Source organism: Candoia aspera, chromosome 1 (genome assembly GCF_035149785.1).
Source record: "Candoia aspera isolate rCanAsp1 chromosome 1, rCanAsp1.hap2, whole genome shotgun sequence".
Taxonomy (NCBI): Eukaryota; Metazoa; Chordata; class Lepidosauria; order Squamata; family Boidae; genus Candoia; species Candoia aspera.
This window is the reverse complement of record NC_086153.1, coordinates 176,227,924-176,243,953: the sequence shown is the minus strand read 5'-3', so window position 1 is coordinate 176,243,953 and position 16,030 is coordinate 176,227,924. Positions and strand designations below refer to the sequence as shown.

General features: G+C 41.5%; 1 protein-coding gene across 1 annotated transcript in view; it reads left to right on the top strand.

The window, feature by feature from the left end:
- The window catches only part of BMPR2 (bone morphogenetic protein receptor type 2), an 88,707-nt gene that overhangs the window by 61,069 nt on the left and 11,608 nt on the right, over positions 1-16,030 (top strand). Inside the window, exons 4-9 of the mRNA XM_063317980.1 lie at positions 1,025-1,126; positions 2,184-2,275; positions 2,604-2,834; positions 8,507-8,621; positions 12,758-12,918; positions 14,145-14,292. Coding sequence (XP_063174050.1) covers positions 1,025-1,126; positions 2,184-2,275; positions 2,604-2,834; positions 8,507-8,621; positions 12,758-12,918; positions 14,145-14,292 — 849 coding nt within the window. The remainder of the gene's footprint in view (positions 1-1,024; positions 1,127-2,183; positions 2,276-2,603; positions 2,835-8,506; positions 8,622-12,757; positions 12,919-14,144; positions 14,293-16,030) is intronic.

Below are 16,030 nucleotides of genomic sequence, written 5' to 3'. Positions count from 1 at the left end.
TGCGTAGTTTAAGCTTCCCTTCATGCCCTCAAAAAGTTTAACCCATCTGAAAAATGGCAAAAAGAAACCAGTCCTGCCCCTTGCTGTGATGTCATCTCCCAGTAACATCAGCTGCAACCTTTTTATTGTGGGGAGAGAGAGTTGTATCCCCCCAACCTTGGGAAAGTTGCACATCCTTGATGTAAGATATAAATACTGTATTGGAGGAACATTTCTCCCAAGCAGTAACATTTTGTGATCCCTCTCGACTACCATTAAACTTTCAGGAACGGTTATTTGCCTTATTTTCTCATAGTCATTCTAGTCCTGTTCAGACCTCTTCTGTGAAAGATCTCATCCAGTAGCTGCAACGGTAAAATGTTGACTTTCTGTGCTTCTTGGTTTTGTTACACTATAAGCTGATCTATAACTAGAAATTGAAAATTGATTTGTAGTTTCTTATAATTGTATCATCTATTGACTTTCATATTGATTAAATTTAGTTGGCTGTTGTGAAATCTGTTGTTTATTCAGTTCATAGACTCCAAAGAAATAACATTCCTCTTAAAAAACGCTGCTGTACAAGTTTGCTGGAAGAGTGAAGTAATTAACAACTATAATTAGTATCTCTAATCATAGCCATTGGGTTGGATCTGGAATTTGTGGGGAAAAGGGGGCTGTTTGCATCAACAGAATGCCTCTGATAGTGGTAGAATGATGGTTGAATCAGTTCTCATTTATTTTCCCTTTCCCATACAACTCAGTTTTCTCTGGAGAATTTGGGGAATGTCTCCAGCCTAATGGAATATGGGAAATTAGAAGAAATGGTCTCCTTCCCCCTTTCTCCTGATAGAGGTATTCTGTGGACTCTGCTTATTGTATTCAATCAGTGTATTTCGAAAGTTACCCCCCCACCCCACCCTCCCCCCAAAAAGAATTGAGAAATGTCAAGATAGTTGGTAGCAAGTCAGAATATTAATTTAATTTGTCCCGAGAAACTGGCTGTACATGAAGAGACAGTCATATACATCTTGATTTCTTTCAGTTCCTGAACCTCCAGATGAGACAATTATAATTGTTCTGGCATCAGTATCTGTACTGGCTGTTTTGGTGTTTGCTCTTTTCTTTGGATACAGGATGTTTGGAGGTAAGCTTTGATAAATAAATTTCTATTTTGATATTTTGCCTCTATTTTTCCTTGAGATATTGTTCATATTCCTATTATCTTTCTCTTTTTTAGTTCCTCATTCAGTTTTGCTATATAATTTTTTTAATATTCAACCCCCCTACTCCTCAATATGTTACAATCTGCTGGGCAACAGTTTGCTTTCTGTTCTACTATTGGACATTCACAGGGAAATACAGAAAAAAATCTTTTAGTCCCTTAGAAGGCATTATACTTGAACTGGAGCAGCTTACGTTCCAGAGGATTCTTGTGAAAATTGCTGTAGATGTCACAGCAAAGGCCTTGAGTACATGACCTGAAAAGGTAAAGTTTGGACCTTTATAACATTGTTGTTGCTACAGGTTCTTCCAGTAGCTTCATCCTTATTAATGCTCTCTAGTCTAGCATTTCTCAGTCTTGGATTCCAAATGTTGCACTACAATTGCCAGCATCCTCATCCAACGTAGCCAATAATAAAGGATTGTGGTAGTTAGGCTTTATTACTATCATAGACCCAAAGGATTGTGGGAGTTTAATCCAACAATATACGAGACACAAAGTAGATAATATCACATTTTGAAAGAAGTTTCTTGGCTAGGTTAAATCCAGCCATACATTATGACATTGGATTACTTCTGCTTTGCTCTCTTCCCTTTATATGAACTTTGAAATAAATGAAATGGGAGAACTTCACAAACTCAAAATTATGATTTCTTGTGGCCAAACAAATCAACTTTTGTAAACCAACAACAGATCTGATTTAAAACCACCTTGAAGTTTTTACTAATGTGTGTGTGTGCTAAATTATAATTCTGTATTCAGACGTCACACCAAGTCTCCTTTGCGGTTTACTTTTTCTGTCATGTGAAATAAAGAGCAAAGTAGTGCAGATAGCCTGAGTGTGTTGACCTATATCTCATTCACTGTGTAGTTTACTAAGCCAGAATTGCAGGACTATTGAAATAAATCAAGAAGTCTGATAAGTTTGATGGGTAATATAATTCAGGTCTTAACCTTCATCTGAATCGTCTTTCCTCAGGGGATCGTAAACAAGGCCTGCACAGCATGAACATGATGGAAGCAGCCGCTTTAGAACCCTCATTAGATCTGGATAATTTGAAGCTACTGGAGGTAAGTTTACCATTTGCAGTTTCCAGATCTGTGTCTTCTTAATTCACACGATTTACTGATAATACTATCCATGTAATGCAAGATCTTCCTCAGACTAAGAATTTGGAGTGATTTAGCTGAGAATAAGAAATTTGAAGAAGAGATAATTCCATCTCAATTAGCATTTGAATTAGAAATAAATGCACTATATAGGGATGAAATTCAGTGCTGCAAAAGAAGGGCTACAGTCCATGAACACATAAAATGCAGGAGGACATTAAAATCAATAGATTTAAGTGTCCTGAACCTTGAAATGTAACTAATAGTTTCTTTTTTAAAAAAATCACAGCTTATTGGCCGAGGGCGATATGGAGCTGTATACAAAGGATCCTTAGATGAACGTCCAGTGGCTGTAAAAGTATTTTCGTTCACTAATCGCCAGAATTTTATAAATGAGAGAAATATTTATAGAATACCACTGATGGAACATGACAATATTGCCCACTTCATTGTGGGAGATGAGAGATTCACTGCAGATGGGCGGATGGAATATTTGTTAGTCATGGAATATTATCCCAATGTAAGTAATTCCTGTTATTTCGGACACTTATAAGAAAATAAAAATAAGAGATATAATTAATATAAAAGTATTATTTGAAACTCTGCCTTTTCGGTAATCCCTGGGTGCTATTGCATATGGCAAACTTCTCCTCTCAGAAGGGCACAAATAGTATTCTTTTTGTCTTGGTGAAAATCACAGTAGACTCTTCTAAATATCACCACTCATTTAGTGAGCAAACCCATCACAATCTCGAGTTTGCAAACCAGATTTTGAGAGCAAAGTCTAAGAACGACAAGTGCAAAGCTACTAAAGCCTTTTCGCCTTCCTCCAAGCTTCCTGTCATCTCCCAGAAGTTGTGTGATAGCTCCTTCATCTGCTGTATAATGAGAAAGACTGAATTCTCCACCACCTGCACAGGATCCTCAGGATTCCGCTGTCCTGTTGTCAGCTGAGGACATAGTCCATTATTAAGGTCTGGCCCACCCAAGTCTAACCACAGCTAAAAAGGGAGAGCAGGGGAGCGCCATTGCAGCTCTGGCAGCCTCAAGTTCATTTCCACAATGGCCATCTCTTTTCTACCTCCTCTCCAATTCCTACTGTACGGTCCTCACCGACTGCTCTTTAAGCATAGGAGTTGACCTCAGAAAAAGGAGACTCATGACAGATCGTCCTTGAGATTTATTTATTTATTTATTTCTCAAATTTATACTGCCACCCATCTCCCCCCACAGAGGGACTCTGAGCGGTTTACAATAAATTAGTCCGTTAAAAATTAAAAACAGTAATCATCATAAACATCATATAATACAATATAAAAATGAAAAGAAAAAACCAGATGGCTACAAACGATCATAAATACGGGGGGAGCACTCTAAGGTGCCAGCCATCCCCAAGAATGACTACCCCCCTCCCCACCCCAGGCTCGGCGGCAGAGCCAGGTCTTCAAGGACTTCCAGAACGCCAAAAGGGATGGGGCTAGCCTGATCTCCAGTGGCAGAATGTTCCAAAGGGCGGGTGCTACTGCAGAGAAGGCCCACTTCCTGGACCCTGCCAACTGGAGCACTTTAGCTGACGGGGTCCATAACATGCCCTCTCTGCATGATCGGGTGGGACGGGTTGATATAATGGGGATGAGGTGGTCCCTCAGGTAACCTGGACCCATGCCATGTAGGGCTTTAAAGGTGATAACCAACACCTTGAATTGGACCCAGAAGCAAACTGGTACCCAATGCAGCTTGCACAGCAAGGGTGTTACCTGCGCCGATCTTGGGGCACCAAGAATTGCCCGCGCAGCTGCATTCTGGACCAACTGTAGCTTCTGGATACTTTTCAAGGGTAGCCCCATGTAGAGTGCATTGCAATAGTCTATGTGGGAGATGACAAGGGCATGAGTGACTGTTCGAAGGGCCTCCCGATCCAGGAAAGGGCATAACTGGCACACAACATGAAGTTGCGCAAAGGCCCTCCTGGCCACGACTGCCACCTGCTCTTCAAGCAGGAGTCATGAGTCCAGAAGGACCCCCAAGTTACTCACCGGGTGTATCTGGGGCAATGCAACCCCATCCAGAACTAAAGATGACAATTTCCTGGATACAGAAGAGCCATTAACCCAGAGCCACTCCGACTTACCAGGGTTCGGTTGAAGCCTGTTGTTCCCCATCCAGACCCCCACAGCCCCCAGACATCGAGAGAGGGCAGTCACAGCATCACTTACCTCACCCAGGATGGAGATGTATAATTGGGTATCATCAGTGTACCGATGATACCTCATCCCGTAGTGATGGATGATCTCACCCAGCAGTTTCACGTAGATGTTAAATAGGAGAGGAGAGAGAACCAAACTCTGCAGCACCCCACAAAGGAGGGGCCAAGGGTCAAACCGCTCACTCCCTCTCAACACCGATTGGGACCGGCCCTGGAGAAAGGAGGTGAACCAGCACAAAACTATGTTGCCCACCCTCAACTTCTTGAGCCAACCCAAAAGGATACCATGGTTGATGGTATCAAAAGCCACTGAGAGGTCAAGAAGAGTGAGGATGGATGTACTGCCACCATCCCGCTCCCGCCAGAGATCATCCATATGTGCAACCAATGCTGTTTCAGGCCCATATCCAGGCCTCAAACCTGACTGAAAATAGTCTAGATAATCTGTTTCCTATCGAAGCGAATATTTGTAGCTCAGGGTTGAACTGTGGAGTCCTTGGTGCTCTCTGAGCCTTGTTGTTTTCTTGCAGACGTTTCATTGCCAGACTAGGCAACATCTTCAGTGCCATCTTGCTCATCAACATGTTACAACTGAACTATTACCTCTGGCAGCATTTGACTCCACCAGCCTAAACAAAGGCACAGCTATCCAGATGGCTGCTGGCAGACAAGCCAGTAAAGTGGGCCTTGCTCTCAGTTTATATACCGTGGCTTGCCCTGCTTGTGTTGGAGAGAACAACACCCCTACCAACACAAGCAGGGCAAGCCACGGTATATAAACTGAGAGCAAAGCCCACTCCCTCTTTGCACTGAAGATGTTGCCTAGTCTGGCAATGAAACATCTGCAAGAAAACAAGGCTCAGAGAGCACCAAGGACTCCAATCTGTTTCCTCTAGCATCCTCTGAAGCTGCAACGCCACCACTTTCTCAACCAACTTCCCCAAAAAGGGGAGGTGGGAGACTGGACGAAAATTGTCCAGAACAGTAGGGTCCAGGGATGGTTTCTTGAGGAGGGGGTGCACCAGTGCCTCCTTAAAGGCAGCCAGGAACACACTCTCTCCCAAGGATGTATTAACCATCACCTGGGCCCAATGTCACCACATGTCACCTATCGGGCTGCCTTCACCAGCCCGGAGGGGCATGGGTCTAGATGACAGGTGGTGGCATTGACAGTCCAGAGGATCCTGTCTACTTCCTCGGGTCCAACAGGATCAAACTGTTCCCAGATAATTGGGTATGTTCTCTCAGCATCTCCTCAGACTGTGCCTCACGCTTGGAGTCCAACTTGGATTGGATCTGAGTGATTTTATCCTGCAGACGCTCAGAAAACTCTTCCACATGGCCCTGTAGGTGGGACACTGGGCCCACTTTCCCCAACAAGGAACGAGTGATCTTAAACAGGGCCGTCGGACAGCATTCTGCGGATGCAATAAGAGCAGAGAAATATTGACATTTCGCTGCTCTTACTGCCACAAGGTAGGCCTTAATAGCAGCTCTAGCTTGTGTTCAGTCAGATTCAGTCTTTGTCTTCCTCCAGCAGCGCTCTAGACATCTCTTAACCCTCTTCAAAACTCTCAACTCCTCTGTAAAGCACGAGGAGTGTCAGGTTGGATGGGGCAAGAGAGGTCGCACAGGCGTGATCCTGTCCAAGGCCCCGGCTGCCTCCCTATTCCAGGCTGTGGCCAGGACCTCTGCTGGACTGTGCAGTAGATCCTCGGGTATAACCCCCAGCTCCTTCTGAAAACCCACTGGGCCTATCAGTCTCTGGGGGCTGACCAGTTGAATGGGTCCTGCCTCCCTGTGGAGTGGGGCAGCATAAGAGAATCTCAGGGTCACCAGGGCGTGATCTGACCATGACAATGGGGACAGATGTAACTCTCCCCTCAGATCACATTGCCACTGCTCCGACAAGAAAACCAAGTCTGGAGTGAGGCCACTGTCTCGAGTTGGGTCCCGAATAATCTGGGACAGGCCCATGGCTGCCATGGTAGCCATGAACTCCCGAGCCGCCTTCGAGGCATGCCCCAGGGATGGCAGATTGAAGTCCCCTAAAACCATAATCCTGGGGAACTCCACTGCCAGCCCCAAGACGGCCTCTATCAGCTCAGGCAGGGAGGTTGCTACATAGCAGGGAGGCTGGTACAGTAGTAGCACTCCCAACTGTTCTTGGGAACCCAACTCAAAAAACAAGGTCTTACAACCGGCCACTTGTGGAGCAGCACCCCTGAAGACCACCAGAGACTCTCGGATGACAACCACCACCCTTCCTCCCCTGCCCTGATGTCTTGACTGGTGCCACACCTGAAACCCAGCCGGGCGCATTTCTGAGAGGGCCACCCTCCCCCCGGGCCCAGCCAGGTCTTGGTGATGCACGCCAGGTCTGCCCCCTCCTCTGTGATCAGATCACATATGAGGGTGGCCTTGTTGTTGACCAACCTGGTGTTAAGAAGCAGCAGCTGAAGACCAGGGCCCTCAAGGATCTGCTGTGCAGGGCCTGGGTATGAACCCGGAAGGCTGGAACACACCACTGGTAACAAGCACCGGGGGCATCTTCCCCTAAGCTGGGTTGCCCTCCAGTTCCCATCATAACATCCCCAGCCTGTCACCACCTCAATAATATAACCCGCCCTACAGCCACCAGAGCACCTCCAACCCTGGATCGCCGGAGTGCATGGATTGAAATAAGGGTCCCCTCCCCCACGCACACATCCTTCCACACAATCAGTCAGACATTTACTGTTCCCTACTGCCCTCTTATCCATCAGAGAGAGCCATGAAGATATGGCCATTCAGGAAATTATTTGTAGATAATGAGAATTAACATACATACATACTCTGATTAATATTGTTTCTAACCTTTGTTATTGCTGGATGTAATAACAGCAACTCTCCTGTTCTCTGTGGTAAAGCAGAAACCCTTAATATCATTGGAAATGTGTACTCATTCTTTGGATATTAAACAAGCTTTCACTTTTTACCTGGGCTGTACAGCACTGTTTCAGTAGGGCCAATGTTTATTCCTTGTTTTCCAGGACTGATTTGAAGGGTATGGTCTTTCCCTCCTGGTTTCTCCACATGGATACGTACTTCACAATATGGTGGCAAAGAGCCACCTCTTCCAATCTGTGCTCATTCCACAAAAGGAATGGCAGCATCAGTAGCCTTCCTCCAGGCTGTTCCCCCCATAGGAACTATGGTGTGTAGCTACAGGGGCTCAGCCCTTTACCTTCTCCCAGCAGTAAAGACTAAACCTGTGCTCCTAGAGAGATGCAACTTCTGCAAGGGCTGTTTTCTCTGAAAGTCTTTTATGGTGACAGGGCCCTCCTATGCTATTTAACCACATATGTAAATCGCATAAACCGATTACTTGTCTGTAACTGCAGTTCTGCTGTTTTTTGAGTGATAATGTATGAAATCACGCAACCCATTTTGCTACTTCATTGAGTCTCAGATGACCTCACTGTTCCACCAGACCCCCTGTGTTGGTCTTAAGAAGTGAAAGGTTTCCACAGAAGCTACATCTGATCCCTTAGCATGCCTGAGGGCAGGGCTCCCACAGATAATTCTATAAGCTTTAGCAGGTTCCAGTGGAGCTCGCACAAGTGCGTATAATCCACGTATTTGAATTTATAGAGGACCACTCAATTGTGGCTACAGATAAGTAAACAGTTTTTAAATAAATTCATTCAGTACAAACAATATAGGATAATATCTTTTCTATCTGTTTGCAGGATTTTATTCTTTTTCCTGAAGAAAACATGTATTATTTTATTGGTTCTTGTGAGGTGCGTTTGTTAGGGTGCAGAGAGAGCTGTTCTATAAACAAAGCAAAGAGCAGCCACAAGTGCATCAGTTTCATCCAGTTCATTACCACACCCACCCCCTCTGTGTTCTCATATGTTGAAATGGCATCTTGGAAACACAGAATATCTAAAAGCATGTAGAAGATAGACACTAAGGAAGTGCCCTCTCCTTATTCTTTCCAGGGTTCTTTGTGCAGATATTTGACTCTTCATGCTAGTGACTGGGTGAGCTCTTGCCGAATGGCGCACTCTATAACTAGAGGCCTGGCGTACCTTCATACAGAACTACCACGAGGAGGTAAGATAATAATAGGTGTTTTGATTCTGAACTCTTGCTTTAAGGTATGTTATGCCTAGTAGTGTACAGTTTGATACCTGTTATTAAACGAAATATTTCATGTACAAATGAAAAAAATCACAAAACCTAATAGAAATGATCACATAGAATCGTAGAGTTGGAAGGGGTCATTTGGGCCATAAAGTTCAACTCTCTGCTTACTGCAGAAAAGATGTACTGAACAGTCCAGTTTAGAGGAGCAATCCAAATTAAAGCATCCTGGGCAGTCAGTTGTCTGGCAGTTGAAACAGGAGCTTCAAGTCTTGGAGAATCTCCAAATTGCACATCAGTTCTGTATGGGGAAGTGCCACCCCAATCAGAATCAAAGATGAAGTATCTCTGGCATTGGAAGAACCATACATCCATAGCCACTCAGTCTTGTCAGGGTTGAGTTTAAGCCTGTTTCTCCCCATCCAGATGCAGTAGCCAGTCCACAAGGATACCATGATCAATGTTATTCAAAGCTATTGAAAGATCAAGACGAACCAGGACAGTCACACCTTGAAAGATCACCAACAGATAGTATCAGTGTTGACTCCACACTAAGCCCCAGTTAAAAACCCAACTGAAACAAGTCCCAATACCCTCTTCTTCCATGGTCCTGTGGAGTTGTAGTCTGATTGTAACAATCTTACCAAAACAGAAGATTGGACAAAAATTGTCCAGAACCATTGAGTCCAGAAAAGGCTTCTTGAGGAGGAGGCACACTGCTTCCTTCAAGGCAGATGGAACCATCCCCTCTCTCAAGGATGAATTTACCACCACATGGAGCCAACCATACATCTCCCCTTGGGTGGCCTTAACCAACAAGAGGGACATGTATCTAATAAATAGAGGTGGCTGGACTAATAGTCATAAGGATCCTCAGGAGTCACAAGACTGAACTCATCTTAGGTAACAGGACAAAACCATGCCTTAGACAACTTGATAGAATCTGCCCAGACTAACTCAGAACAAATCTGAGTGACTTGATCTGCCAAATGCCTAGAGTATTTCTCACAGCGGCCTTTTAGATGTTCGTTTGAGCCTTCCCTCCTCAGTAGGGAACAGGTCACTTTAAGTGGCTACTAGCCAGCCAGCTATCTACAGAATGACAAGAGCAGAAAAATAACTGTGTTTTGCTGCTCTTAAGATCACAATGTAATCCCTAATATGGCCTCTTACAGATGCTCAGTAAGATTCACTCTTTGGCTTTCTCCAGTGACACTCCAGGCATCTCTTGTTACATTTCCTGAAGCTCCTTGGAAATCCAGGGAGCCCTACAAGTTCAAGAAATAGAGAAAGGCAGCATAGGAGCAATCCTACCCAAGGCCTTTGTCATGCACCCATTCCAGACAAAGACAGAGGCCTGGTTGAACTGCCTACCAAATCCTAGGAAAAACTCTAAGCTTCCCGTGAAATCTATCCAGGTCTATTAATCACTGAGGGTGGACCAGTCAAATAAGTCCTACATCCCTGCTTGGTGGGATAGAACCAGCAAGCCAAAAAGCAACCAGAGAGTAATCTGACCATGACAAAAGACTGATTCAGATCATGTTATAACTGCCTGAAGATAAAAACCAGATGTAGTGTGTGATCACCTGTGTGTGTTGGGCTCTGAATAACGGGCTCAGGTCCATGCTTGCCTATAAGTATAAATGGATACCAAAACAATCAAGCTCCTCAACATTTTCTGTGTTAGGCCTAATTTTCTGATTCATATGGAGAAATATTTTTTTTGTTTGGAGGAAAATAGTATGGGCCATTCTTTTTACCATGTGTTCCCCTGTGCAGTTTAACTTCAATAAGTAGTTGGGATCATGCTCTAATTATATTGACAGAAATATTAGTAGTTTTCATGTGGTTCATGATATTTAAAATAATCCTGATTATATGTAGTTTCCTAGACTGTAAAATACTTTCTGCTACATAGGAATTCCCACTGGTTGCTTTTGAAACGGTGACCTTTCCAATGGCAGACAGAATTTTAAAAATAAAAATTATAGTAATTAAAAGCTATGCCTCTCAGCAAAATTGTGAGAGCTGTTGCAATGTAATGATTATTGAATTATCAAAAATGTAGACTTTTTCCTTTATAGAAAAAGACAGCACCATGCCTCAAAAAGCTCAGCCTTACAGTTGACCTTCTAAGGTTGCTTAATTGTTTGGCTGTATTTCCTGTATAGATATGGGTGCCTGCATAAGTTAGCTTTTTCTTACTTGAACTAGAAATCCCTGGTACACTTTTCCTCTCTTTGTACTAGCTGTGTTGTGTGGAAATAACTCCTAAATTTAAAGATGGTTGATATATAAGTGCTCTGTGTAACAATGCTTTGCTGTGTATAAGGAGTTCCTTTACTCTTTTTAAAGGTAGGGCTAATATTTCCATTCATGCAGCATAGCAGGGAAATATTTCTGTAGGCCAGGGGTCAGGCAGTGGACATTATCAAGTGATTTTGCATGATGATGCAGGCATCAAAATAAAAATAATATGTGTTTAAAAAAATAACCCAAATTTTGTAAGAACCCCAAATCTCTCCTGGAGATCTCATGAAGTCATGATATATTGAAAGTCTCATAAGATTTCTGGCAAGAAAATCAAAATCTCACAAAATACAGCAATTTTGCATTTGAATTTGGTCACTTAGTTTTATTTTTATTTTGCATGGGTTTCTGCAGATGCCATTTGGGAAGTTGCAAGGAGTTCCTGAAAGTTTTGCAAGAACTTGTCTGACCATGCTATAGGCATTCCTTGTATACTTGAAAAATTAATAGGTTTGTCACAAATTTTTAAAGACATTTTGTTATGAAATTTTAATAATGGTTGGAAAAAATTAATCTCTGTGAGTGACTTCTGCATAGAAAGATGAGATTCCAATCTATAAATAATAAATATTTGAAGAGATAAATATGAAAAAATAGTGGTTGTATTAAAGAAGGTCAGTGAAGACAGAAACGTGTTACCAGTGACTTTTGGAAGTGAAAACAAATAATGAGCAAGCCAGTTTAGATACCACTTAAAATGAGAATGCAGCCACTGGCTCCAAGACAAAATAATTTTGTAAGCAGTGAAATATTGGAAGAAATGGTTGAACAGAATAAGCAAACTGCAGCCCTCACAGGTTACTTCTACAGGTTTTGCCTAAACAAATTAGCATTAAGCAAACATATCTCTTAGTTTTGTAAAAAAAAGAAATAGGCGCATATACAATGCATTACTGAGCAGCTTCTTAGTAGGAAAAGCTGCAAGAATCACCTACAGACTAGCATGCCTTAAATGGCTCCCTATCATGGTTGCTAGCATTTCTTTGAGATTAAAAGTTTAGCCCCCTAGTTTGCAGGCCTGTCATGCTAACTTCCCGTTGCCATTCCAATAATACTTTGAAGAACAAGTATACATAAGTCTAATTTATAAATGAACAGTGAAGAGTGTGTCAGCTACATATATTAAATAACAGCTTACAGTTTTTTTAAAATAATAATCATCATCATCATTTATAGTCATCATCATCATCATTTATTAAACTTGTAGGCCATCCAACTCCTAATTACTCTAGGTAGTTAGGTATAATGCATATGCCTAACTAAAACCAGTAGATTTTGAGGTAGACAGTATGATCTGTAATTATAACGAACCCTCAATTAACTAAGAAACAGGTGTTCAAGTCTTCATTTTAGGATTTAAAATCTTAATTTGCGGGGCAGCTAATAAAAATGAACACAAGCTTTATTAAAGATATAGTGATGGTTCAGATTATTAGCTAAGTAATTTATTTATAGAATTGCTTGGAAGTTAAATGACTTTTTAAGGCTTAGAATTTTAACAGATATTCAGGAGGTACAGTTCTTTGATAAAAAGCAGAATCTTGATATTTGATATGTTCCTGATTGATACATAATGGTGACATTCTTTAACAGGTATTCCCAACAATTCATGTTCCATTGCTGTTAATATACCTGAACCTGCATCACAAAACGTTCATAAAACTGCCATCATAAAAGAGTTTTCATCTGCTCAAAGTGTTACCAGTTTTCTTGAAGTACCCATGTTCTGTTTTACGTTATATGAAAAGAAGCCGCTAGAAATGGTAAAACGATGTATTTATATATTCAAACAGATCATTACAAGCCTGCCATTTCCCATCGTGATTTGAACAGCCGCAATGTATTAGTAAAGAACGATGGAACATGTGTCCTTAGTGATTTTGGTCTCTCCATGAAGCTAACAGGGAATAGATTGGTGCGGCCAGGTGAGGAGGACAATGCTGCAATTAGTGAGGTGAGTAAGAAAGAAAAATAGGTTTTGGGACTCTCCTCATGAGCCTTGGAAATTTTGAAACCAAACCTGTCATAAGGTTTGTGCATCTCCTTTGAGAATAAATAGTGGATTTAGACACTGAAAAATCTTTAGCATATCCGCTTTCAAATAAAACATAACAGTGAGCTTCAAACATACCTTTCTTATTCTGATTTTCACAGGCAAAGATAATTTATTTCCTTAAATATATTTTGAAGTGGGGAAGCCAACTTGAAACACTTTTGAGTTGCTCATACTTTACACAGTGAATGTAGACTGGCATCAGAGTGCTGCAGGTATTTCTGCCAGCCTTGGGGTTGCCTGACTGCTAATAAAATCTGAACCGGAAGAGAAAAGCTTTTTTTTTTTTTTACTCCAAAGCATGGCACAAAAGAGATTGCCATGATGAGCTTGGACAGTTAGAAAGACCCCATGATCAATAGGTAAACTGGTGAGGTACCTACCCTCAGAATAAACAAATGTAGGTTAATACTTCACATAGGCCAATAGGTTTTTCTAGCATTTGCAGGAAGTTTAACTTGAAAGATGAGGAGAGAGAAATTTTCTTCAGATGGTTAACTAAGAACATTTGTAACTGAATGGGAAAAGGAAAAATCAAGAAAATAATAGCTTCTGCTTATTCTCTCTTGTTCTCAATTCAGTAATCTAAGGATACTCCTAAAATTTAAGAATACTACAGGGGATTTTGATTTAATTTTGAAGTTGTAGAATGTATTATGCCGTTTTCCCAATGTATATTGTGCAAAGGTTAAGATTTTTTTTTAAGATTGTTGATTAGTGAGGGGGTAGAATAAAAACCATGATTTTAATACCTACAGTACATGATTTGGTAATTATTTTTTGTTTAACATGCAACTTTCACCTCTTTACTGGACTTCCGTTAAAGAAGAATTTGGAGTCTGGTGGAATGGATGCCAAGGACACTGGGTTTTCTTCATAAAAGTACTGGCTAAATATCAGAATAAAATGTGTTGAGAATAAGGACAGAATAGACATTACTTTAAGTGTAAATAACAAGACTGGGATTCAATATGGGTCTCAAAGAAGCTTTAGGTTCATGTTAATGCTGTCTTGAGGATGAAATTGAATATAGCTAAAAATGTTTCCTGTTGAATTACTTGAAGAACAGTGAACAGGATTTCATAAATGCCAAGCTAAAGTAAGCATGCTGCAACGTGTCTTTACAGGTTGGGACAATTCGCTATATGGCCCCTGAAGTGCTGGAAGGAGCAGTAAATTTAAGGGACTGTGAATCAGCTTTGAAACAGGTCGATATGTATGCACTAGGTCTAATCTATTGGGAGATTTTTATGAGATGTACAGATCTTTTCCCAGGTAATAGAAGAATTACTGAAATGCTCCATCCTTTTCCACTTAACATCGGCTATTCTATTTGTTTATTGTTGTTTTTCTAACTGAGCCAAAGCCAAAGCCTATTAATCCTTAGTGTAAAGAATTTGGGGATGTTGGTTGTCAGGTTTTTTGTTTTATCTTGTTTTTGTTTTGCTTGTCAAATTAGCTCAGTGCCATCTAGTGTCATAGAGTGGTAGCCACATTTCTGCTTTATGATGAAATACATAACCTTGGTACATAATACATTAATCTTGCCAATAAGCATTAGGTATTAAGGAGAGCTTACATGCTTAGTAGCAGTCTGGTGGAATGGATGCCAAGGACCTGTTCATGGAAGTTCATTGGAAGTCTCTATGATGCCTACTCTAGTGTATCCAGTGTCCATATCTGGCACCTGTCAATTGTGCGAAGAGTAGATCAGGGAATCCGCAGGGTCTGCAAAGGCGGCACAACTCATACAAGAAAAGGATGCATTAAATTCTTTGCATTGTGATGATATTATCATACCAATTGGATTTGTTTTCTTGAGAGATTGAGAAACATCTGTATCGATATACCCCTAGAAATGAAAATGAAAATGCCAGGTTTAGCCTAAGCATTTGCTCCTACTTAACAGCTGAATTATTAGTAGTTCACATCACTTGTTTGTTTATTTAGCCTGTATTTCCTCTGGTAGCCCAGGGTACTATGCAAATAATTCCCTTTTCCCTCTTCTAGCCACAGCAACAACCCTGTGAGATTAGTTGAACTGAGCGGGTGGCTGGTCAAAGTCCTTCAATGAGAGTAGACTTGAATCTGGGTCTTGTAGGCCTAATCCAGCACATTAACCACACCACCACACTGGTTCGTACGTTAGGGGAAGACAAAAGATGGCTGGGAATCTCTGTGAGTTTCAGTAGCTGGACAAATGTTTTGATACTCAGCTCTTTACTAATAATAACCACTAAGACTGTTTTTCCCTCCCTCACTTTTTTGAAGCAAAGAAAAATGGAGTGGGGGGGAACAATTGAATGTTCATTGTTATGTTAAGAGGCTAAGAGCTTAGTTCTGGTAGTGAAAACCAGTTCTGGGGATGAGCATGTGATTGGAGGCACCATATACTCTCTTTAATTCTAACTACAGCCCTTGAGTCACCAGCTAGGTTCAAAGAAAAAGCTTAACCAGGTCAGTTATGAGACCTAATGGCTGCTGCCATGCACAGTGTGTTCAACTCTTAAGTTTTGACCTTTCCTGGGGGGAGAGAGTGGCCGACTGTATTCTGTAAACCCAACCACTTGCCAAGTGGTGTATAGAAAACAGGGATGAGCAACCTTTTTGCAGGCAGAGTTTGTTCTTTTATTACTCCTCCCCCACCCTCCATTGCCAGTTGGCAGCATTGAATATTGAGCTGGTAACATCTCCCTGCTTTTTGTTTTGGGGGGAGATGTGTCTAAGTAAAGTAGGCAAGCTTTATAAGTCCTTTCTTTTTTTAGAAAGGGGCAATTTAATCCACTGATTTAATTGGCCAGTTAGATTTGTCAGTGCAGTTTTCCAGGAGACAAAAAAAAAAGGGAACTTGCTGGCTGCACATTGCCTTCCTCTGATCAGAGAGATCTAATGAAAAATCAAAGTATATGCCACAGATCTGAAGTCTGCCTACCACATACTAAAATGTCTAGTTCATGCTATAGAGTCTTTTTTCTTAATATAGTGGATGTAAGATGGTTAAAATATATATTAA